We start from the raw sequence: 25,434 nt of genomic DNA on the forward strand, positions 1-25,434 counted from the left end.
TGAACCTATGTGTACTCTGACTGGCATTTAACTGTTGAGCTGCACAACTGAAGTCTGTTAAAAATTTTAAATTAAATTAATACAGTTTTGTAACTTACTTTCCCATTGTTGATAGGACTGCTAATTTTCAAATAACTCTGATGTTAAAGGGATTACTGAACATGTGTTTAAATCTCTATTGTTGAAATGTATTTTTAAAAGTTAATGGAATTTTGTTTTGTTTTATTGTTAAACCTAATATAATATGGACTGTTTTATATGAAATATGGAAAATATATGGAAATTAACGAAAATATGTACTAAACTCTAAAATATGGAAAAATATGGAAAATAAAAGTAGGATTTTTCAACCCTACACATTGTGAAACATAAAGATAATGCAAAATATAAATTATATTAGCTTTATAAGTAAATATGTATTTACATATAAATCCTTTCCCTGATAATGATTCTAGTAAGTTCATATCAATCCAACCTTTCAACTCTTAACGTCAACTTTAGTCGACAGTAACTGTATCACTGAAAAAACCGGAAGTAGATTTCAGTAGTCACATGCATGCATTAAAATGTGATATTACTGCATTTAAATCCTGGTCAGCCATGTATTACAGATGTATTTAAATTCCGGCACCAAAGGGTTAAATCACTGAATTATATCTCATATTGAAGTAATATCATTCGTAAAATTATTTTGACATCCGTTTTTCACTTGTGTGTCTTCAACCTCGTTCTTATAATGTCTTGATATCCAAGAATCCATCCAGTTTGTGAATACATGGCTGTATTGGACTATGAAAATGTGTTAGCATAAAACATGTATGTGTTGTGCAGAAAGATGGTGACTGTGATTCGGATTCTGAGTCAGAATCGTCATCCAGCAGCCACGAAACAAGCAGTTCCAAGTCTGAAGTAGCTTCCTCACAAGAGAAGGAAACTGAAGTGGAGAAGATTGAAGTGAAAGTTGACCCTTCATCATGCACTAACTCTGACCTTGAAAGTGAGTCAGAAACTCCAGATACAGAAGGTGGAAGACAATGGATTGCTAATGGGGCAAAATCAGATGTCATCTCACCAGAAAATCAAAATAAAAAAATAAAATTGATGCATGCATCAGGATCAACCATTGTGAAGCGTGATGCTTCATCTCAAACAGTAAATAAGAGAAAGGTTGTTCAGCATGAATGTGTCTTCTGTGGGAAAACATTTCGTGATAGATATCATCTAACTAGGCATTTGTTGGTTCATTCTGGAGACATTGCACCTGACTGTGAACTATGCAAGACACCTCGCAACTGTTGTGGATGTGTGCCAGAGTGTGCTCAGTACAGTCTGATAAAACAACACAAGTGTGAGGTTTGTAACAAGTTGTTCAGGGATAAGTACCATCTGAACAGGCATTCATTGGTCCACACTAAAGAAAAACCATTCCATTGTAAAATGTGTAACAAGAAGTTCAGTCGCAAGGACAAGCTGATGCAACATTCACTATCACATTATTGATACATTTTGTTGATATTAGGGAATGTGCAATTCTGATACACCAATACCTCTAATCTGCTTTATATTTTTCGAGTATAATCTGTTATGAAAAAGTATTCTTATTTCGAATTAGTGTTAAGGAACACTAATTAAGGGGTTAGGTACAGCTTACAGCAGTAAAATTTTGGAAATATTCAACATTTTTTTTCCTCTATTACTGTATCTTGTACAGTAATGAAAATTAGTATGTGTAAAACACAGTCTTTCTGCTATATGAAAAAAAATATTTTTACGATTTAAAAAAAAATATTTACATTTTATTTTTCAAAATTCAGTTCATGTGCAGTGATGAAACATTTCCCACATAGACTAACTCAGAAACTATCTAACATTCTGTGATGAAATTTTTTGTGCGTACTTATGCATGTCATATCTACAATATTATGCAAGATCACTTTTCTGCCTTTGCTACTTTGTCTGATAAAAAATAAATTCATTAACAAAAATGGTCAAATATAAGTACTTTCTTCTAACACAAAAAAAATATATATATATTATTTATTAAGGAATGTAGTTGAAAGAGCATGATATTGTAAACATGTGTTTCATAAATAAAATAAAAGAGAGAGAACATGAAGTTAACAAGTTTGTGAGTTCTGAGGGAAATGCTTCATCACTGCACAGAGAACTGCCACCATTACGAATTTTGAAAAAAATAAATAATAATAAATAAATAATTTTTTTAAATCGTAAAAAATTTTTTTTATATAGCAAAAGGACAGTGTTTTACACGTACCAATTCTCATTATTGTAAAAGATACAGTAATGGAGGAAAAAAATGTTGAATATTTCTAAAAATGTTACTGCTGTTAGCTGTACCTAACCCCTTAAAGCCAGAATAAATACAGTCAAATGTTGTAGAAACATTTATAAATCAGCAAGTCGTTGTGTCTTTCTTGCACTCAACGATCTTGCTATGCTCACAAGGTAACTGTCAGCACATATCCAAACCTACTCTGAAATTTCGCTGACAGAATCTACACCAGAAATTAGCTGTGAGTTCAAACTGCAAGTTCCCGATATTGAGATAGGCATTCCTATTAAACATTAGGAGAAAAGCTTGGAATTTTATTGCTGGGTTTGTGCGGCCACCCAGGAGTATAACAGAGAGGTGCCTCTCCCCACAACTGCTGATAGGGCTGCTTTATCAGGCGACATTGCAACTTCGATCTCAGGACCTTCCAGTTGAAACTCTCAGCCGATTTTTGATATGCGAAATTCTTACAGGACGTCCCTTCAGTGAAATTTCAAGACAGGTTTCGATATGATTCACTGACAGTTCCCTTGTGAGAAAGAATGACAAAGATCCCACAGAAACGAAGCTCCTGACAATTTTCGTTCTCATGTGCTGGGGTGTTGCCTAGTAAGTAATTTAACTTAAACGCAGGTCAGCTCACTTCAGCTCACCTGACCTAAGCTAAGCTATACTATATCAAAACATCATATATCGCCATGCAATAAAATGTTACATGCAGAGTGAGTGGAACATTGGATGTAAGTTCTAATCCCACTTGGATTGATTACTTGGTTGGGCTTTTTTTTAGGTTTTCTCCAAGTGTAAAATAAATGTTAGGTGAATTTTCAGACTTATAACATTTATTTTCGTTTTCATTATGAGTAAAAAAAATTATATGAACATGCATTATTTACAGTGCTATAACAAGAAAAGAAATATCAATTTTCTTGAATACTATGGTCTTGGAATGTACAGTTTCATGGCGGGCATTATATGGATCGATGTTATCCGGGCTAAAGGGCCATGGTCTGTTGGCGCTGTTGCTACCATACATTTCGTCTGCTGCTCCAGCAGACATCGTCAGTGGTGTGGCACATGGGAGTGCAAAGATCTCCTCAGCGTGCTGGGAACCACTGACAAGTCTGCCGGAACAGCACACGAAATGTATGATAGCAACAGCGCCAACAGACCATGGCCCTTTAGCCCAGATAACATCGATCCATACTTTAATGGTGTTCCACTTTTAGCCATTGTCTTGGATTCCCCTTATTCATCCATCACTATCATTCCAGAAACGATCTTAAAGTTCTCTGCCTAACATGCTCTCAACAATTTCTCTTCTCCACATAAACTGAGGATGTCTTTTTTTCTTTATTCCTGGAGAGGATCAATTTAATTATCTTCTTGGGGCGTCACATTTCTGGCATCCATTATACATGCCCAACCATCGAAGCTTTCAGCATTTCAGAGAATCAGCCACATTTTCTTGGATGTTAAGTTTTTCCATTATGGAGTCGTTTCTTAACTTTTGAATGTAAGATAAGTGCAGCCCATCCATTTCTACAGATTTAATCAGTTCTTCTATCTTGTCATTAATGCTCAAGGTTCTGTCCTATACATCAAGATAGTCGCCACAATTAAGTTTTTGGTTTCTTGTCTGATGTTGCCACTCCATTGAGTTGTTTAATAGTGTTACGGGCTTATGTTAGCTTCTTTCTCACATATCCCCGATATTAAGCTTTGGACATTCCATGTTCCAATTTTCATTATCTGTGTTTGTAACCAATATTGTTGTTTAAATTCTTCATCTGCATCTTATTCTGGGGATATGTCGCATTGCTTTCTTTTACAGTAAAGGGTTGCAAATCCTTGTCTAATCCCCAACCTGGAGAACCAACAAGTGTGTTGCATCCTATTGATGATCCAATAGCTTTGCTGTACCCTGGCCAGGGAACCATCATTTGGGCCAGGTGAACCTTGCTCCCCCCCCCGAGATATAACTCCTCTGTCACTCCCTAATTTGTCTTGGCTTATGACAGAGCCTAGCTTCCCACTTTGGGTTTAGGTTGGCTGGGTTATTTTATTAATTATGCAACTAAAAATACAAATAAGGAAATCAGAAACAAAGGGGTATAAGTGCACTTAAGGGAATCAGAAGCAAAGAGGTATAAGTGCACTTGTTATTTTTGAGAAAATATGGTTGAAAGTACTTAAGATTTCGTAAATTCCGTGAAATTTTTTATTTCAATCTTAATGTGTAATGTGGTTGAAAGATACCGGTATATTCCTTTGCCACCAAAATTTTAGTTGCTTTAGCTTGCCCTGGATGCACTTAACTCATGTTCTTAGAAATATCATTGTACCCCTTTGTTCTGACCCCCTCAAATAGAATAAGAAAAAAATAATTTGCAAAAGTAGTCTACTGTTTCATTAAATCACAAGTATGTGCTTTAAATATAAAATATTAGGGTACATATGAAGGGTCCTCGGAAAGAACAAACTAAGTCACTTTTCTTAAATTTTACAGGACCATTTCTTAACTTTAATACACTGATAAGACATCATTAGTTTATATCTCATTTAGTTTGTTACCATATTACAGCACAGGCTTTTTGCCATTCTAATTTACTAGAAAGATAATTCACATTATGAATTAGCAGATGAGACCAAGAAACATAAATGAACAAAAAGTGACTTAGCTTGTTCTTTCAGTGGACCCTTCATATGTGATAGCTGTTGTTAGTGCCACTTCCCCTACCTCGCCACTACTGCCGCTGGTTCCTGCTCATGCCCAGTGACCAGCCAACCTCTCGAACATCATAAAATAAATTAAAAACTAGTAATGTGCATTCGATACATCCATACTTTATAATACAAAGACACGCGTAAAATTAAGGCACAAGTAGAAAATAAATGCAAAACTAATAATTGTTAGTTGTTAATTACTACAGAACACCAGTCACACAAACAATGAGAATCTGGGATGTGCCACATGGCATACTTTACATGCATTTCCTACTTTCTCTTTTTATCCCCTTCCTTACGAACCAACCGACAATGGAAGACACCCTCGCCATTTCTCGTCATTCCATAGTGAACTTAAGTAGAATCATTTTCACTCATTTCATCTCGTTAGCTGACACTCTTAGCACGCAGCTCATTTACTGTTAGCGTTTTGCTAGGCAGATTGGTCAGATCGAAATTCACCCTCAGCAAAAAAATAAGGGGGGGGGGAGAGAGAGTGAGAGGAAAGAGGCACATGGAACGAAGTTCTTTTTTTCATTACCAGATAGCGTATTTCCAGCTTACATTTTCGCCTGCTAGATGTCCCCATTCTAAACCTCCTATTCTCCTGTCCCATAGTGTGTCTGGTGGAGGGGATAGTGGGCAAGGCTTACCAGCAACAGTCATTGCAATTCTCCTAATATTATGAATTTTTTTTTCTTTTCAATTTGCACAACATTTTGTATATTTAAATCTGAAAAAAATATGTCACGATTTTATTTCGCAGAGCATAAAGTAATGAATTGTAAGTACATTTTATTTATATTCATTATTTACAAGTCAGTTTATCTGGTATACAAAGTGATTCAGGAGAAAAGGTAAAAAAAATTTGGGCTGTGAATACTGAAGTCATTCTGAGTCAAAAAGTTCATATGAATATGGGTCCGTTTTCGAACGTGTACGGAGATATGGCTCTTTGATTTCACAAAAACCTCTGAGATTCCATTGTACTAACTCGCATTTAGAGGCAGATAACGGAGAAATTTAAAGTTTATATTAACGTATGCATACATACCTAATATTCTAGAAGTCCGAGTCGATGTTTTCGCACATTTTTAAAGGTACCTCCTTCTGCTTCAGTGCACTGTTGCGCTCGGGAGAGTTGCTCGTGGCTGTTCTCTATGCCACATCCAAAACATGGTCGATTAGCACCTCTCTCATTTCCCTCTTCCTTTGTTATACCAAGTCTTTCATCCAACCCCATAGACATTAAATACTCTTCAAAATGATACCCTTCTGTTCGGAAAGCGTCGTTCATATTCAGTAATGGCACGCAAGGAACTTCCATCACACAAACCATAAACATACGCAATATCAGCGTATTCTGTAGTCGAAAATTTATAAGGCATCTTGAAAAACACAACTTAACACTTCCGATAACTGTACCTGTATAATGTGCTGGTTCTGTGTCATTACATCAGACAAGGGCAGGCAATTGGACATTTGTAATGCCCCCCCATCCGGTTTGTTTCTCTTCTCTACATTGCTCACAATGCAGATTCCAATGTTACGTCATTCATTGCGATCGGTGATCTTGTCCCACGTTCTCACGTCAGCAGCATATGGTAACGTCTGATTCACATTGGGGCAAGACGTTTCACCAAAAAAATGCACCTATCTCCGCCATCGTTCGAAAACGGACTTATGTTCATATGAACTTTCTCACTCAAAATGGCCTAAGATATCGTATCCTAAATTTTTTACCTTTCCTCGTGAATTACCCTGTATATGAACATAAAATGTATTGATTTTGATTGAAAAATAATTATAGTTTGAGCCTTTAGGTCAGTGGTTTCATAGTTAATTGTTTCATAGGCTGATGCAGGGTAGAGCAGCAGACATACAGCCGAAAGAGGAAGAGAAAGAAAGAAAGTAAGAAAGTAACCTGAAATAGCCGATTTTTCAGTTTTGCTCTTGATTAACATTAATCCTGGATAGTTACAGGAGATGTGTGTGTGTGTGTGTATATATATATATATGTATATATATGTATATATATGTATATATATGTATATATATATATATATATATGTATATATATGTATATATATGTATATATATATATGTATATATATATATGTATATATATATATGTATATATATATATGTATATATATGTATATATATATATGTATATATATATATATGTATATATATCATAATTTGAATCCCCAGCAGGTGGTGGAGAAAATTGGGGAGTTAAAAGTGGATCTGTCTAAATGCGAGGTTTTAATGTGGAAAAAAAAAAAGAAAGAGCTGTTTACATTTATTTTATTTCGCAGAGAATAAAATAATGAATTATACATTTTATTTATATTCATTATTTACAAGTCAGTTTATCTGGTTACTCTGCGATGGCTGAATGGTCAGACCTTCAGACTGTCATATAGGCGGCCTGGGTTCGATTCCCAGTCAGGTCTGGGATTTTTTCATTAAAAAAATCCATAGTGACACTTGTGGTGGACAAGATCGCAGTTGATTTTTCAGTTTTGCTCTTGATTAACATTAACCCTGGATAGTTACAGGAGGTGTATATATCATAATTTGAATGCCCAGCAGGTGAAGAAAATTGGTGAGTTAAAAGTGGATCTGTCTAAATGCGATGTCTTAATGTGGAAAAAAAGTAAAGAGCAGTTTACGTTTAAAATTAGAACATAACTGCAATAGCTCATGACTATTCAAATGTTATTGAATAACGTCACACAAAGATACCTTTGACTAACAAAAAAAAGAGAGAACCACTGAGTTGGTTGTTCTCCATTTTAGCTGTTTTGAGATCTGTGCTTAGGCAGAAAATAGCAAAACAGTAATTTACTCCAATTTATTCAGCTCTATTTTCATTCTTTATATTGTAAGATAAAGTAAATTGAAGGAAATGAGTGAAGCATAATCAACTCATCACTGTAGCTTTTCATTACTATAGTTCAAGATTCATGTATTGCTTTTCCTTGAACAGAGATTACGATACTGGCAAACATAATTTGACTTTCACTGTGCTCAATGGGCTCATGAGGGCTGTTATAGTTCTCTTTGTTCGGCATAAGCTTCATGGGAGTTTGCACCATGTCTAGATGCAGAGACATCAAACGTTTCGGATCTTTTTTATTGGCTTCATCATCAAAGAAAGTAGGGAAAGAGAAAACCTAACCTGTGTGTTGCACCCATTATCAAGAGCTATTGTACATCTGTGACACAGTGCAAGCATCCAGAAAGCTCACACCACAGAGAACACATTCTTTACCACTCCAGTTTTACAGAATGATCAGTCCTACAGAGCAGTGGTTTAACTCTAGTAATTACCTAGCTTTGTTTTTACTCTGGCTTGATTATGTATTATCGAAGACAAGAAGGTTATTAAGAAGGTTAAGAAGAACAATTCATTTAATTCAGTGGTGACCAACTCAGCTGCTCTTACAAAGAACTGTATGCACACGTGCACTCATGAGCAAACAAGAGCAATGTAGGCATTGGGACGATCTGCTTTCACATACTGCTTATGTGCAGCGAAGAGCGCTCTTGCACGAAGAGCACGAGATGCTCACCACTGATTTAATTCATAAAATAGAAATGTTATTAATGTGTTAAATATGTAATAAGAATGAACAAGCCATTACACGTTGGTCTCTTGGTATTATTTACTCATTAGTAGGGCCCAGAAGTTCATGCATTTGTATATTTCTGTCCCTAAGGGTGGTTGTCACAATTATAAGGTTTTCAGAAAAGGCAAATAAAGAAATGAAATTGTATGTTTTGCGTTGTTTATTGATTATATTTTGTATTACATTTACAAAAGAATTGAAACATTAAACTTAATGTGTTTATGTTTTGAATGTATGCTGGTAATTTTGAAATTGTTTTTGTTTTATTAGTAAGTTTATATTAAAAAAAAACTATCAAACATCCGTCCATGGAATGTGTGAATCCCTGTGTTGATTATGCACCATGTTTAATATTCTCAGGAAGTCGTTACTGTTTTCCTTTAAGTCAAGAGACTCGCCTTTACTTTACATTAATTGTTAAATTGCTTAATATGTTTTAATGTAACAAACACCACTGTGGAGTAATGGCATGCCTGACCGTGAGACGAGCTGGCCTGGGTTCAAATCCTGGTTGGTACAAGTTACCTGGTTGAGGTTTTTTCGAAGTTTTCCCTCAACCCATTAAGATCAAATACTAGTTAGCTTTCGGTGTTGGACCCTGGACTCATCTTGTTGGCATTCAGTCATTCATTCATTCATTCATTCATTCATTCATTCTTCTGCCCAAAGGCAGATCTTTCACTGCAAACCCAGCATTCTCTAATCTTTCCTATTTTCTGCCTTCCTCTTTGTCTCGTCATATGATCCATATATCTTAATGTCGTCTATCATCTGATATCTTCTTCTGCCCTGAACTCTTCTCCCGTTCACCATTCTTTCTGGTGCATCCTTCAGCAGGCAGCTTCCTCTCAGCCAGTGACCCAACCAATTCCTTTTCCTCTTCCTGATCAGTTTCAGCATCATTCTTTCTTCACCCACAACACATTTTTTATTCTGTCTGTCCACTTCACACATTCATCATATTCATACATTAGATAACCTTGGCAGTTGATAAAGTGTCGTAAAATAACGATTAAAAATATTTTAACAAATTTGAATACAAATATGTATGAAAAAATCCGAGATTTTATGAAAGTTAAATTTTCCATTGTTATGAAAAATATCTCTCTTGTCGCCATCTCCCCCCCTCCCCGTCACTCTTTAAGATACACCTAATAATAATGCCTGGCATGAAAATAAGTTCTTCACGATTTAAAATCATCTTGAGGTACAACAAACTGACTTTCTTAGTTTAAAACCTCATTCAAATGTTGAGTTATGTACAAGTACTTTAATTTCAAGAAATAAACGAAGGTTTACTTTGACACTGTTATGGCAAACTTAATTTTGTTGATTTATTTATTAGTTCATATATATTGAAGTATTCTTTAATTTTTAAGTTCATAATTGCATGCATATTTAGCAGTTGTTTACAGCATGATCTTCTGGTCCTTACTTCTTAGTAATATCAACTTGTCTTACTCTGATACCCTGGTTCTGGGCACAGTGATCTCACTAATGTTCAAGGGTGTTGGTCTCAAATTGTTACGTACTTGTACTTCGAGGCAGAATAAAATAGTGTCGGTCTACAAGCAAAACACATTAAGTGAAAAATATTACTTCTGAGAAAAAGGCATTTGAAAGTTCTTGACAAAATTGAATCCTCAAAATATTATTTTTAGTAAGTTGTTTCTCTTTATATGCATTTAATTTTCCGATTATAAGTTTATACACATACATTATGTATATTATAAACGCCTTCTTCTCAGAAATAATATTTTTGGCTTAATTGTTTTGCTTGTAAACCACCGATATACTTTTAACTTTATTCTGAAGACCTACAAGCAATAAATCAAAAGTATCTTATGAATAGAAAATAATTCATGAATATTAATCTTAATTAGTTCTCCTTCTCCCCCCCATCCCCCTCCCCCGTCTCTGTCCCCTCCCTCCCCCCCTCTCTCACTTTATTACCAATCTGTTGGATAATTTGTATAGAAATTTAAGGTTTATATTTATGTTGTATGTACTATTACAATAAAATGATGAAGAGTCATATTGAAGTTGTTCTGTGTGTTAGCATTTTATAAATTTGTCAAATAATATAATTATTGTTATACTGTGATCCTTGTGCCTTCAACACAGTGATATAAATATATCTGCAGCTGATGTATCATTCAAAATAGTTGTGGACAAGTGGTAGGATTTATACAAAGTGAATGTATTAATTCGTTAGTTATAAATAATACTTCACCTTTCTATATGTAAATTTTATACCATTTCATTTAATTAGTACAGTAAAACCCCTCTTAACCGAACTTTGGTTAACTGAAATTCAGCTTATCCTAAACAACGTCCCCCCCCCCCAAAAAAAAAGAAAAGAAAGCCAGTGTTCTGTTTATCCCTGCAATATTTTGTTCATCCCCTATAGCACGGCTACAAATTTAAGTGTCAATGTCATCACAGCAATGATACAGTACGATTACTTAGTCCTGACAGTCGCCTGAGATGTGTGCCTGGGTCAGGCGAGTCCATTTAGTTACACCAAGGGGTGTTTCTGTTAGTCACTCGCTTGCCTTCGGAGTGATCGGATGTTATGCGTGCAGTAGAGCGGTATATTTCTAGTACAATTAAGCTATACTGCATTCCTTTACAGACCACTCGCCCTTATCTCTACTCCGGAGCTCTCCCCACTACTTCTATTACTTCCCCTCTTTTGCGTCGCTGAGCTGTCAGGGCTAAATAATCAGTCTGTACATCTGTTTTCTACCTCCATCCCCCAAACATTTGTTTTGTATAGTAACCGGGCATTGCCAGTCCCATTAAGTGAGACGTTCTTTTCGCCCCCCTCCTCTCCCTACTCGGGAATTACAAGATTATGATGTATGCATTCGGGATAAGCTTCCAATTTCTCATTCATTTTAGTTGTGTTCCAGTTATCGCATTATCTGTGTGTCTTATTTTTTTAGTTACGCACGTGCATTGTCAAGTAAAAGAAAATTAATATATTTTACTCATCAAATACTAGCATGATATTGCAGAGACAGAAAGTAACTGATTATTGGATGTAAAATTTTTGTGCAATTACAATATTAAATTCATTAAATTTTTGTTTATAATTTACATGTTTAACGATCTCTTTTCCTTCCCACTTTTACCGAAAATATTTCTCATTGATTATCCAAAAAATCACATTATCCGAAATGGCTGCGCCCCCTTTATTTCGGATAAACGGGGTTCTACTGTACATGCATTTATTTCCGCTGTTGTGCACTATGGAAGACCATGGTATCTGTTTTTGTATGTAGCACTTTTTAGTGTAGTCTACTTTGTGACAGAACATGAAATAAATTAATGATTAAAGGTGAGAGTATTTCTTAGATATACGAAATGTTGACGAATTAAACAATTATGAGATGTTGAAACCTCAGATCTCTATTATTCACAAGAGTTGCTTGTGGTGATTGCTATTAGATTGTGTAATTGGTATCCTTTTGAAAAGTCTTTAATATTAAATCTATATTTACGAGGCTCAGGGAAGAAATGTTGAGTATAGTTAAAGTTATATCTTCGAATGCAGTTGGCTTTCATTGCCAGAAACAAAAGGCTTTAAATCACAAATAGACCTGGACTTAACAGCTGACTCCATCGTGCTAACAGAACATAGCAGTGTTGTCAATGTTATTTTTCTCTTGTCGCCACATGATTATCAGGTAAATTAGACATACTGAATACAATAAATTGCAAGAAGAGAAGTGGTAACAGTGTATTTGCATTGGAGAAAAACTGCTACCCACATGAATAATTCATTCTCGGACCTATAGTGATAGTGAACATTATTGATAATTACAGTGTTGTCAGTTTTGAGGCATATGCATTCAAGGGTAAAATTTTGTTGTACATGTACTCTTCTTCTTTCCACCTCTCATAGACACGAGTATGTCCTTCAAACTAGCAATCTGTAACATAATGATATAGATTAGTACAGCAGATTTGTAATGTTTGAAAAATATGCTGTACTATTTTGAAGAGTTAAATAGAAGTTATTTTTTATGGTATTGTTAGTTTCATAGTTTGTTTAACCAAATTGTACTTAATCTTTAATGAGAAATCAGTGAATGAGAAATAATTTTCCTTGCATAGTGTTACTTTTCTCGCATAGTGTTATACGTACATTGTTTGTAAAGTGATAAAAAATGTGTAACTTTTTTTTGTCTCTTTTGATAATTTAATGTAATAAATAATTGTACCTCAAAGAAAGTCAAATATAATATATTTGTTGCATTATAAGAATTTTATTATACTTATTTTCTAATTAAAGATCTTTCTAAGTCAAGATTGACTTCAAAGTGCCTAGCTAATAAGAATTGAATTTTTATGCCTCAGTCCTTTAAGTCTCAGTCAGATCAGTGGAATCACAACACAGTCTCATCACATTCACCTGCTCTGGAATTTTAGCGCAAGTTTTGTATAGTAAAGTAAAACAGCTGAAATTTAGTTCCTCCCAGATCACAAAGAGTGAATGCCAGTCCATGTTGAAGTGACTTATATTACGTCGTATATTTTCTTACAGAGGCAAGTGCCCTATTAATGTCACCATACCACGCCTTTGCTGACAAGTATACGGTTTTGACTAAAGAAATAAAAATACTTAGTTTTCGTAATTATAGTTTCAGATGGGATAGTTTTGACCTAAGAAAATGTCCATGTTAGGCAGTTGATGACATTCTGATGGGGAGAATTATTATATACGTCTTAGACTCGAGAGTCTGTCCTCAAGAAATGCTGGAAGGAATATAAAAATCATCTATTCGACCCTAGCTTCCACTCAACACATTTGTCAATAGTAACAAAATCTTAGATAAAAACATTGGTATAGTATAATTATAATGTAAACTGTTATATTTGAAGTCCTGGGTTCGAATCTTCGATTTTCACCTCATTTCTTTTTATCTTTATTATTTTCCACTATTCAATAATTAAAAAGTATTACTATTAATATTACTACTTTTGTTGTTGTTTCAATATATATTTCACTTCTGGTAATGTGGAAGAGAAGGCCTCATGACCCTAACTCTGCCAGAATAAATAAATATTCACATTATTATTATTATTATTATTATTATTATTATTATTATTATTATTATTATTGATTATATGTGTTACGTACCGATATTCAGAATATATTTTTCTATAAAAAAAATCTTGTTTAAAATATATGATACTTTTAATAAATTAAATTTGAGGTCATAGTTTAAAAAAGAAACTATTGGAGGTTATGTTAATTCAGAAAATGCATTTTAGAAACAAAATTTTTGTCCTATATTGAATGTAGTATTTTTCGTTATGTACTGACATAAATATAAACTCGTTTTACAGTTGACCTTGTTCATTTCTCAATTTCTCTAAAAGTTCAGCCCGAAAATGATCTTCAAAAAAATCCAGTTGGAGAAGAAGGTTTTAGCTTTCATGTACAAAAAACCAAATTCATTTATAGTTAATATTAAATGAGTTATGGTGAAAAAAGTAGTGCATTACGTACCGACGTATTATCATTACATACTGACATCTCTGAATTTTATACTAATGGTTATTATTATTTTGCTATGTTCCTAAAGAAATAAAATAATAGCTAAATGCAACTGCCTACAGTCTATACAAAACTAGAAAGGTATTGACAGTTCAGTGTCTTCAAGGTGTCACCATGGTAACCACTCAAACCAGCCAACCACAGTCCATGGCGACAGGTCGCTGTTTCACAGCGAGCACATGGTAGCCAACTGTTTTGTTCGGAAGAGTTTAATCTTCGTTACTGTGTTACAGATAATATTGGTGTTCTGTCACGAGTCTTGTTTTCGTAGTTATTCCAGCGGCTTGTATATTTATATTGTATTTTTAAAAAATGCAAATTTTGCTACGAGATGCGAAATCTTCCAATGTAATGCATTCTTCTCTAAATGCTATCATAAATAATTTAGGTTTTAAATATAAATAAATCAATGGCCGCAAGATGTTAATGGAGGGAACAGACACTATCCTTGTAGTTTCTCATCATTCCTCATGGTTTCGTGAAACAAAGTTTTACTTAAGTATAATTGGAAAGTCAATATATATTGCATGCATAAATTTTTAAAATCACTGTCCATATTTCGTGTACTGTAACTTCAGTTTTAATTTAAATACTTACGAAGTATAATTAATGAAACAGGCTTATTTGAGAAAGAAATTGAAAATAGACTCATTACAGCAAATAAGTGTTATTACTCCCTTCATGCTTAGTTCCAAACCCCTTTCTAGAGTATCAAAATTAAGATGCTATAAAACAATAATCCTACCAACTCTCCTATATTGCTGCAAAACTTGGATATTAACAAAAAGAACAACAACAATCCCTTTTTACTTTTGAGAACAAAATCTTGAAGATTTTTGATCCCATCATGGAGAATTTTGAAGAATAAGGAACTAAGGGATATTTATAAAGATCCGGACATAATAGCCTTAATAAAAAGTCGAAGACTACGTTGGCTTGGACACGTTCTACAGAGTGATGAAGACTCTCTTCTACGTAAAGCTTTCGACTATTCTCCAAGATGTAAGAGACCTCTTGGTAGACCTCGTCTCCATTGGCAGGACCAAGTATATGATCTTTATACAGTGGGAGGACTACAAGAAGATGCAGAGAACAGAGATGAATGGCGATATATCGTGAATGAGGCTAAAAACCACTTAGGTTTTGAAATGCCCTAAATTGATTGATTGATTGATTGAAACTTCATTTAGAGATATGATTGCAAAAGGATTAATTTATTATCCACCTGGTAGGATTGTCAGAAATAGAATTACTATCATCTTTCGCTCAATTTAAGTCATCAGGATAAAATTAAATAGAGCTAATTGATTCTTCGTCATTAATACTGATACGAATATCTGGTTCAGATAAACCATACGCCCTACTTTTTTTCTGTAATGTTCGCCACATTATGACACTCAGATTTATGAAGGCCAGACACTTCTCCATGAGACATTATTGGCTAATGTAAGGTAACCCATGAAGCTAAAAACTGTAGGCTATCTTTCCTTTATAACTTCAAATTTATACCATGATATCTCAATTACGGTAAATACTACTTATTATTTGCAGACTGTACCATATTCACATTCAGTCACTTTCACAGACGATTTGGATATTGTTCAAAAGTGTCTATTGCCTGTTCAAAGGTACCCCATACATGGGGCAGTTTTGAACATGTTACAATAGTTAGTTATAACATAATTTATGTTTCAGATATACGTAATTTCTGCAAATATAACATTTTTAGATGTTTATTAAGCTATGTCTTATAATTCTGTGCCATTTGAAGTTCAAAAAAGTTAATATAGATGTGAATAAAAATGTAAATAGAAAAACTGTTCAACTCTTCCCCTAGTAAATTCCATGTTTTATTAAAATGTTTAATTCTTTCCATGAAAGTGTTCCATAGACATTTATTAACGAAATAAATTACAAGTAGTTTAAATAGCAGAGGTATACACAGTGAGCATGATAAATCAATTTACTGCATACTACCTATAAAAAAAAAAGGACATAACATAATAAGAATTGAATACTGACTATTTATTCACAAACAGCATTATGAAGTATCACAGGTTTATCCTGAATACAATATTTACTTGAGTGATAGACAAATATTTTTCCACTTTTAAAAGAATCTGCAAAATTGAGATCTCACATTCCTATGTAAAATATCCCTGTATGTTTGGTGTGTCATGTCATCTTTAAGATTCCTACCGTGTGTCATGTCAACTTGAAGATTCCTACGTTTAAAACATCGTAATAAACTAGTGAATTACCTAACATCACGGTTATGTTTTCTACACATAATATACTAATGAGCCCATATATTTCCTACTGTTAAATAACATTTTGGACATTAGTGGCAATCCTAGTTTCGGGTGGAATAATTATATTTTCAATATATTATTTAGGGTTAACATACAAAACTATATGTTCTTGTTTAAATACATAATATAATACTTATTTCATTGTACTGTATTAACATGTTACTCTACTCTGCACATAGACCATGCAATAAAATGTAAGAATTATAATTACAACACTAAGGATGTCAGGAGCCAGATTCTGTTGTATTTAACTGTAATCTTTTCCAGATACTTTAAAGTGAAAAAATATGGCATACAAGCGAAACTCACTAAGTCCAGACTCATAGTTTTGAGATAATTGAAGTTAAAGATTTTGTCATATTATTTACCTGATATCTTTCTTTAGAGTCAAGATAGAAACCTGAATTTTTTTTAAATGTTTATTTACATGTTCTGAATTGACTCACCCAATAAAAAGAAGTATTATACTATATTATTATTTTGTTGTATCAATTGTTTTATGAAAAAGTGGCATGGAATTAGTTGCTATCTCCTGTCTTCATGGACTAAGTTCATTTCACCTGTAACAAAATATTTTAGGACAATACTTTTAAGCAGAAGATATACAGGAGATTACCACTGTCCAATAATGGATTTCTCCTGTCAAACATTTTATGATTTGTGGCTCAGTGAAAATGAAAAATCCTCGATAGCCCATTTATTTATTATTTTAAGACTAAATGGATTTCACCAATCGACAGAGCAGAAAAAATACCATATAGGAGTATAAATAACTCAAAATCACCAAAAATTGGACTTAGTGAGTTTCGCTTGTATGCCGACGATATATTACTCCATCAGTAAATATTGTAGTTTTCTCTCTTAAACACAAAATCAGTATTTATTATTTACAGCGATTCTTTCTCATTTTACAAGCACCGAGATTTCATATAAATATCTAAACTCGTACTGTCATACTTTAACATGAACAAAATCTTCATCACACAATTTCACAGCTCCAGTATTGAAGAACTTTTCCTCTTCTTGCAGCCACTTGGCTATGTCAAAATCTGGAAAGAAGATCTGTATCTCTCTGGAAGCTGACTCAGGAGAATCTGCAACAGTCGGAGCCATTGTATCTAGTGTCTGTCACTGTTTCTATGTAGTTGAGAAGCTACCATTCCTTGTACTCACCAGAACCGTGAGCTGCATTACGTGTGTCTGAGAGGCCGAAACTCCCTCGTATGCTCTCAGGAGCAATGTATTGAGCCTGGTACACTTTGGTTGGACCCATCAGATCTCGCCAAACTTTAATTGCATCCTGGCGTGCCAGTATGTGGACTTCAGATGGACCACTGGAATATAATAATAATAATAATAATAATAATAATAATAATAATAATAATAATAATAATAATATGAGAGAACTATGGGCAAAAAGAAAGACTTTGTGTGATCCTAAATGGGCTTATTCGCGACTAAAAATAATAATAATAATAATAATAATAATAATAATATGATCACTGTAATTTTTAATAGAATATTATTTAATGTAAATGACAAACATACGACATTTTATAGAATTTAATAGAAATTAAGCCTACCAGTAATTGATATTATTTAGTAATTAGTAATTGTAGGATGTAGGCTGTAGTTAAAACTGACGTAAAGTGTCATATTATCCTGTACACAGAGTAAATTTATGCCACAGATCCCACAGTTCTAGCTCTATTTTCCTTCTGAAGAAAGCCATGCTAGTGATTTTATCACTCCTAAGAGTCCACCACCCTTGGGCAGGTTTGAACCCCTGAATCTCATATCCAGTGACAGATTAACATATCTTATATTTCAGTTCTTAGGTTTTTTCTTAGTTATAGTAAATTGATTTTCTTTGCTTTTATATGTACGCATTTTTTTTATGTATGTAACAAAGCAATTTTTCAATTTTAAAAATAAATAACTTTTTCATTGGTGTCGGAAATTTAACGAAGTAATTTTATTATTTCTTATGCAGTGTTATTAAAGGCTAATAGGCGTTGGTGCTAAGTTAATTTGGATTAAAGCATAGATCTGACATATGAAATACTGGTAACCAACTTTTAGTGCATGTTTTTATTTTAAAAAATTAGAGAAAACGTTTAGAAAAGAAATGGACGAAAGTATAATTTGGTTACAAAAATGCAAATTTGTGTACTCATAACAGGCCTCCGATTTATTATTTACGAAGCAGGTACCGGTATACAATAAAATAGCAGAACTTCAAACCTTACAAGTTTGAACTAATTCGACATTTCAAAGGTCTGTGAACACTTTAAAAATAATCACGTTCCCAGATGTGCACATCTATGTATATGCTTTCACATCAATTTTATGATGTCAGTACTTGCTTACTGATGATAATATTCTATTTAAAATTATTTGAAATATGAGGAGTGAAATGAAAACAAGCTAAACTGTTTCACAATACTAGAAATTTGCAAAATAGGGACATAAAGAAGAAAAATTGCAAATGGAACTTCGAAAAGCCAAAAGTCTAGTGTAAGCCACTCTTCATGAAATTGAATATTTTAAACTGGATTACTTACTGTATTTGCCAATGTGTAAGACACATCCCCACTTTTAAGGGAAAAAATTGTATCATTAAATATAATGAATAAATGAATGAACTGTACTTTTAACCTTCATACTTATTCAGTACAGGCCTTATGAGAATTTTGATATAAAAATTCTTAGAAGAAACCGTACCCTACTCAATGAATTTTTTTACATTACATGTATGAGTTCCGAAGTTTGGTTTGTGCCTAAAAATTTATTCTCTTTAGATTCAAATTACATTTTGTGATTATAGCCAAGTTTCTATGTATGTCAGTGAGGCATGATCCTGGACACGAATGTTACGAACACACTTATGAAAACTTATTGACCTTGCAGAAGTCAATCACTTTCTTGGAAAAAGTAGTAGAATCTGATTTTCATTTTCCTAATTCGAGTATTAGAAACTGCTAGTCTACATCTGAAGGAACATACACATATATCTCTGAAGTAGGAAACTTGGACAAAAACTAACAGGTAAATTTTCCTTGAAATTCTCATCATTAGATCTACTTTTCTTAGAAGAAGACATGATAAGAATTTTGATCAACCTTGGCACAGTACAAACTTGCAGATCTCGGAATTAAATGGCAAAAACGTTAACCATTACGTGAGGATGATTTGTGACGAAAATATAACTTACTTGAATAAAAATATTTAATGAAATTCAGAGTTGATCATTACTCTTACACAGTGAATCCTAGCAAACATTATTGGTGTTTCTGTTGGCCAATCAGTCTCTGCCTCCTTCCCCACTGGCACTGCTGCTTGCATCCTTGAATTCACTTTGCCAGACTGAAACTTGTGTACTGGGTATGTTACATTAATATATTTAATAAGTTTTTAAAATTGGACATCCCTGTTTTAAAATTAACCACTAATGATGCTGAGTCCACTATTCTCACGTGTTCATCACTCCTGACTGGTGTTTATCCTTCAAGCATCAGCTATTTTTATGTGTCAAAAAAGAGATGAGGGAAAGACAGATAGAGATCACTACGTGAAAGCTGCATAGTTGATAAATCCCCATCCTCCGAAATGAGATGTGCCATTCTATAGTCCGTCCTTGACAGATGGCAGAAAAGGCACGCAGTGTCTCAGTTAAAAATAAGTGCAGTTTATTATGTTGTATTGTGTTTTGCAATGGTTACATATTCAGTCCATGAACGTGTACACATTTTTAAAACGTATATATAGAAAAAAGAAATTGTATGGCAGAACAAGGGAGAACTTTAGACCAAAATTTCCTGGCTACCCAGTTCCGTGTAGATAGGTTTAATGAAACAGATTCTGTGGATGATGTGATGTGAATTAAATATCACACAAGATGGGCAAAACTTCCTGCAGCTGCTGTGAGGAGGGTAAGTATCAAATGTTATTAGTATAACATAGTATGCGTAAATTTTTATCCAGGGAAGCATACAGTGGAGTTTGCAGATGCAACAGTAGCAGGAGGGGGGGGGGGGGGGATCTGCCACTGCTCAGCCACAGAAACGCCAGGAGTGTTCACTAGGGCTCACTGTATAAACAAAGAATGCATTATATTTAGGATATAGCCTACTGTAAATAAAATAATACATAGGTATATACTACCCCTGATTGAGGTTCTGTCTGATATGTACATCTATTATCAGGCAGTAAATCTCACCGAACGATATATGTCAGAGGAAGAGCAATTGTTTGTGTGCATCTGGTCTGATTAGTGTAATATGTAGCTAATCGGTGATGTATGCAATGGAGGGGAGGAAGGAACTAGCTACCCTACCCCATTATCCCCCAGCCTAGTTGCCTCATGAGTGGTGCCTTACTTGTGAGATTCAGACCTGTCTTCGGACAGTTGACTAAACAACAATAGGAAGGCCTATATACCATTCACTCATACTCTTCAATACTTCTTATATTTCTGTTGAGCAACATAATTTTTTTTTCAACGTTAAGACAAATTAAGGTATTCTTTCTTTGCATTCCATACAGTTAAATCAGATGTTACCATTTACCACCTTACTGAGAAAATAGGTCTAGGCTTATGTAATCTCTGACGGAACGTCAGCTATTCCACTTGCCTGCACATAAACGTCACCAGTCTATTATAAAAGAATTGATTTTTATGCTCGGCATAAAATGCAGATGCCATTTCTTCTGTCATTATTGTAGTTTTTCTTTGTACAACATAGAATCCATTTGAGAGAATTGTGTCACGAATTTTCTGTAAATAATTCAAACACAGGTTAAAATAAGTACCGGTACTAGTTTTAACTTTGGTGTTAAATGCAGAAGACTTAAAAAAAAAAAATCACAACCACTACCGATTTTTAGCTGACAGAATGTGAAACTCATCGTACATATTATATCAATCTAGGTCTTGTTGGCCTATTGGGAATTTTGTACTAGTTTACATCAAATCATAAAAATTTAACCTGACGAGAAACGTCTGCAATGGATAGATTAACTTGCATCCTAACAGGTTTTTTTTTTTACGACTGGTAACGTTGAGGTTTCACATAAAGACAGTTATTCTCTTAGATGGTTTAAATATACACATGGTAAATATAAATTTAGGTAGAGCAATAGTATCTGTCAATGAAGTAAGGTTTGGCAACAATTCTTTCCGAGAAACATCTAACCTGTAAAGCATGTGGAACTTTGGTTACGTGAGGTTTTATAATCGCTAACGTAAGCTGTAAATTTCTTTTAACATTTCTTTGCATGATGAATAAAATAGATTTCTTGCAAATATACTATTTGAATGAAAACATGAACTTAGATTAATTGGGCATATCGGTATAAGTAAATGTTCAAACATCTTCACTGCTTAAAATTTGAGCATTCAAACAGTGCATCATGGGAATTCACGATTTTTTTTACGTGAGTTTACAACAATAAACTAAACTGTCATATTCACGTTTTCTTAAATTAAAAGGCATTCCTGTAGCTTGCACTACACGCACACGTTTAGAAAGGCGACAGACAACATTAGCGTGTGAGATACCAAGGCTGCCAACACAATAAATTTCTCTTGCTTGAACCAAAGTTCCCGTACATATCTATACGAAATGAACCGTAAGAAATGTCATTAATTTAGGAGATTATTCTTTGAGATAAAAAAAAAAAATGGTTCATACAATTTCGGTCGTTTTTCGCTTACTTTACGTTCTGCAGAAAAATGTTTCAATGTTACACTTGTTCGGATCAAATTTCTGCACATTTAAGGACAAAACTAAAATCCTTCAATCATTTATCATTATAATACACTTACTTACTTACTGGCTTTTAAGGAACCCGGAGGTTCATTGCCGCCCTCACATAAGCCCGCCATTGGTCCCTATCCTGAGCAAGATTAATCCAGTCTCTACCATCATAGCCCACCTCCCTCAAATCCATTTTAATATTATCTTCACATCTACCTCTCGGCCTCCCCTAAGGTCTTTTTCCCTCCGGCCTCCCAACTAACACTCTATATGCATTTCTGGATTCGCCCATACGTGCTACATGCCCTGCCCATCTCAAACGTCTGGATTTTATGTTCCTAATTATGTCAGGTGAAATATACAATGCATGCTGCCCTGTGTTGTGTAACTGTCTCCATTCTCCTGTAACGTCATCACTCTTAGCCCCAAATATTTTCCTAAGAACCTTATTCTCAAACACCCTTAATCTCTGTTCCTCTCTCAAAGTGAGAGTCTAAGATTCACAACAATACAGAACAACTGGTAATATAACTGTTTTATAAATTCTAACTTTCAGATTTTTTGACAGCAGACTGTCAACCGAATAATAACACGCATTTCCCATATTTATTCTGCGTTTAATTTCCTCCCGAGTGTCATTTATATTTGTTACTGTTGCTCCAAGATATTTGAATTTTTCACCTCTTCGAAGGATAAATCTCCAATTTTTATAGTTCCATTTCGAACAATCCTCTGGTCACGAGACATAATCATATACTTAGTCTTTTTGGGATTTACTTCCAACCCTATCACTTTACTTGCTTCAACTAGAATTTCCGCGTTTTCCCTAATCGTTTGTGGGTATTCTCCTAACATATTCACGTCATCCGCATAGACAAGAAGCTGATGTAACCCGTTCAATTCCAAACCCTCTGTGTTATCCTGAACTTTCCTAATGGCATATTCTAGAGCAAAGTTAAAAAGTAAAGGTGATAGTGCATCTCCCTGCTTTAGCTCGCAGTGAATTGGAAAAGCATCAGATAGAAACTGGCCTATATGGACTCTGCTGTAAGTTTCACTAAGACACATTTTAATTCATCGAACTAGTTTCTTGGGAATACCAAATTCAATAAGAATATTATATAAAACTTCTCTCTTAACAGAGTCATACGCCTTTTTGAAATCTATGAATAGCTGATGTACTGTACCCTCATACTCCCATTTTTTCTCCAATATCTGTCGAATACAAAAAATCTGATCAATAGTCGATCTATTACGCCTAAAACCACACTGATGATCCCCAATAATTTCATCTACATATGGAGTTAATCTTCTCAAAAGGATATTCGACAAAATTTTGTACGACGTCAACAAAAGTGATATTCCTCGAAAGTTACTACAGTTAGTCTTGTCCCCTTTCTTAAAAATAGGTACGATTATGGATTTCTTCCATTGTTCTGGTACAATTTCCTTTTCCAAAATTGCAAGTACAAGTTTATAAATTTCGTTAGATAATGCACTTCCACCCTCTTGTATTAATTCTGCTGGAATTTGATCAATACCTGGAGACTTGTACTTTTTCAGATTTTCTATCGCAATTTAGACTTCCGAAAGTGTGGGTTCCGGTATAAATGGCTCAGCAGTTTGTATTACAATTTCGTCCCGATCATTTCTATTTGGCCTATGTTGCCCAAAATAGTTTTTCCATCTGTTCACGATTGAATGAGAGTCTGCAAGCAAGTCACCATTCTCATCCTTGATCACGTTTACCCTTGCCTGATATCCGTTTTTAAATTCCTTTATGCCCTTATATAAATCTCGAATGTTTTTATTTTTACTATTTGTTTCTACCTCATTCAGTTTTTCCTTCAAGTAATCTCACTTTTTATTCCTAAGTGTACGACTTTCTTCCCGTCTTCCATTGAAATAATTATCTCTATTCTCCACAATTGGATCCTGTAAGAATTTCAATTTTGCCTGTTTCCTTCTACCTACTACAATGGAACAATCTTCATCAAACCATGGTTTCTTTTTCTTAGTTTCACGATAACCTATGCTCTGCTCAGCTGCAATTTTGATATTATCTCGGATATTGTCCCACACGCTATTAACATCTAACTCTTCCTCAGCTTCGTCGAAAGTTGCTAAAGCAGCAAACCTACTTGAAATTTCGACCTGATAACGTTGCTTAGTTTCCTCGTCCTTTAATTTCAGAATATTGAATCTACTAATATTAGCTTGTTGCTCTACTCGCTTGGCTACTGATAGTCTTTCTCTTAATTCTCCAATTACCAAATAATGGTCAGAATTACAGTCTGCCTCCCTGAAAGTTCGAATGTCTACTATACTAGTGTGTCTTCTTTTATTTATCAAGATGTGATCTATCTGGTTACGTGTCATTCCGTCTAGAGAAGTCCACGTATATTTATGTATATCCTTATGGGGGAATGTTGTACTCTTAATTAAATTTTTTGATGTGGCAAGTTGACTAACCTAACTCCATTGTCATTACTATTTACGTGTAGGCTCTCTTTTCCAATTGTTGGTTTAAAAATATCCTCCCATCCTACTTTAGCATTGAAATCCCCAATTAAATTTTCATGTGATATCTAGGTAACTGATCAAAAGTGTGTTCCAATTCCTCATAGAAGCTATCCTTTATACGGTCGTCTTTCTCTTCTGTAGGGGCTTGAGCATTTATAACTATGATGTCGCACCATCTACCCTTAAGTACTAAATACAATAACTTGTCACTGATAAATTCGACCTTTTTTACTGCTGACTTTATTCTTTTATGTGTAAAGAATCCTGTTCCTAATTGGTGATTGTTTCCTTCCCCATAATACAACAAGTAGTATAATACACTGCTCTCTTAAATTGACCGAGCACATTGAGAATTTAATCAATGGCTTTCCCAAAGTACACTGTGAAATTTTTCATATAAAACAATTTTTATCGCAAAAGGGAAGCAAAAAGGAGCAAAACTGTATTCAACTTTTTTGTTTGAAATATGTCAAAGAATAATCCCCTGAAATTAATGACATTCCTCATAGATTGCTCTCATTTTACATTCTTTGCACTTCACCTCGACATCTTCTGAAGATGTTTTTTTTAATCCAATACCACCAGGTTGTCTTTTCGACATTTCTGGTCTCTC

At 34.2% G+C, this 25,434-nt stretch overlaps 2 protein-coding genes across 9 annotated transcripts in view; one reads left to right on the top strand and one right to left on the bottom strand.

The window, feature by feature from the left end:
- LOC138713337 (zinc finger protein 740-like) overlaps window positions 1–17,719 on the top strand; it is a 203,521-nt gene extending 185,802 nt beyond the window's left edge. For 3 of the 4 annotated variants that reach the window (XM_069845351.1, XM_069845349.1, XM_069845352.1), the window contains exon 3: window positions 832–2,236. In XM_069845351.1, the coding sequence (XP_069701452.1) occupies window positions 832–1,500 (669 nt within the window). In that variant the 3' untranslated portion in view covers window positions 1,501–2,236. Of the gene's footprint in view, window positions 1–831; window positions 2,237–17,568 lie in introns of those variants that run through there. The other variant, XR_011335846.1, reaches the window with a different exon arrangement.
- LOC138713338 (nucleoside diphosphate kinase 6-like) lies at window positions 16,229–22,112 on the bottom strand. Of its 5 annotated transcripts, none has more exons than XM_069845356.1 (4): window positions 22,013–22,112; window positions 21,174–21,316; window positions 17,713–17,873; window positions 16,229–17,633 (listed from the first exon to the last, which is right to left on the bottom strand). In XM_069845356.1, exons 2-4 carry the CDS (start codon window positions 21,254–21,256, stop codon window positions 17,491–17,493), a joined length of 387 nt encoding a protein of 128 aa, XP_069701457.1. In that variant the 5' UTR covers window positions 21,257–21,316; window positions 22,013–22,112; the 3' UTR covers window positions 16,229–17,490. The 5 variants fall into 5 exon arrangements, with proteins under 5 accessions (XP_069701457.1, XP_069701454.1, XP_069701455.1 ...); XM_069845353.1 differs by having other exon boundaries at window positions 21,735–22,100; XM_069845354.1 differs by lacking the exon at window positions 22,013–22,112 and adding an exon at window positions 21,528–21,681.
- Window positions 22,113–25,434: the final 3,322 nt, after the last annotated feature.

The sequence above is a fragment of the Periplaneta americana genome, chromosome 14, assembly GCF_040183065.1.
Source record: "Periplaneta americana isolate PAMFEO1 chromosome 14, P.americana_PAMFEO1_priV1, whole genome shotgun sequence".
NCBI lineage: Eukaryota > Metazoa > Arthropoda > Insecta > Blattodea > Blattidae > Periplaneta > Periplaneta americana.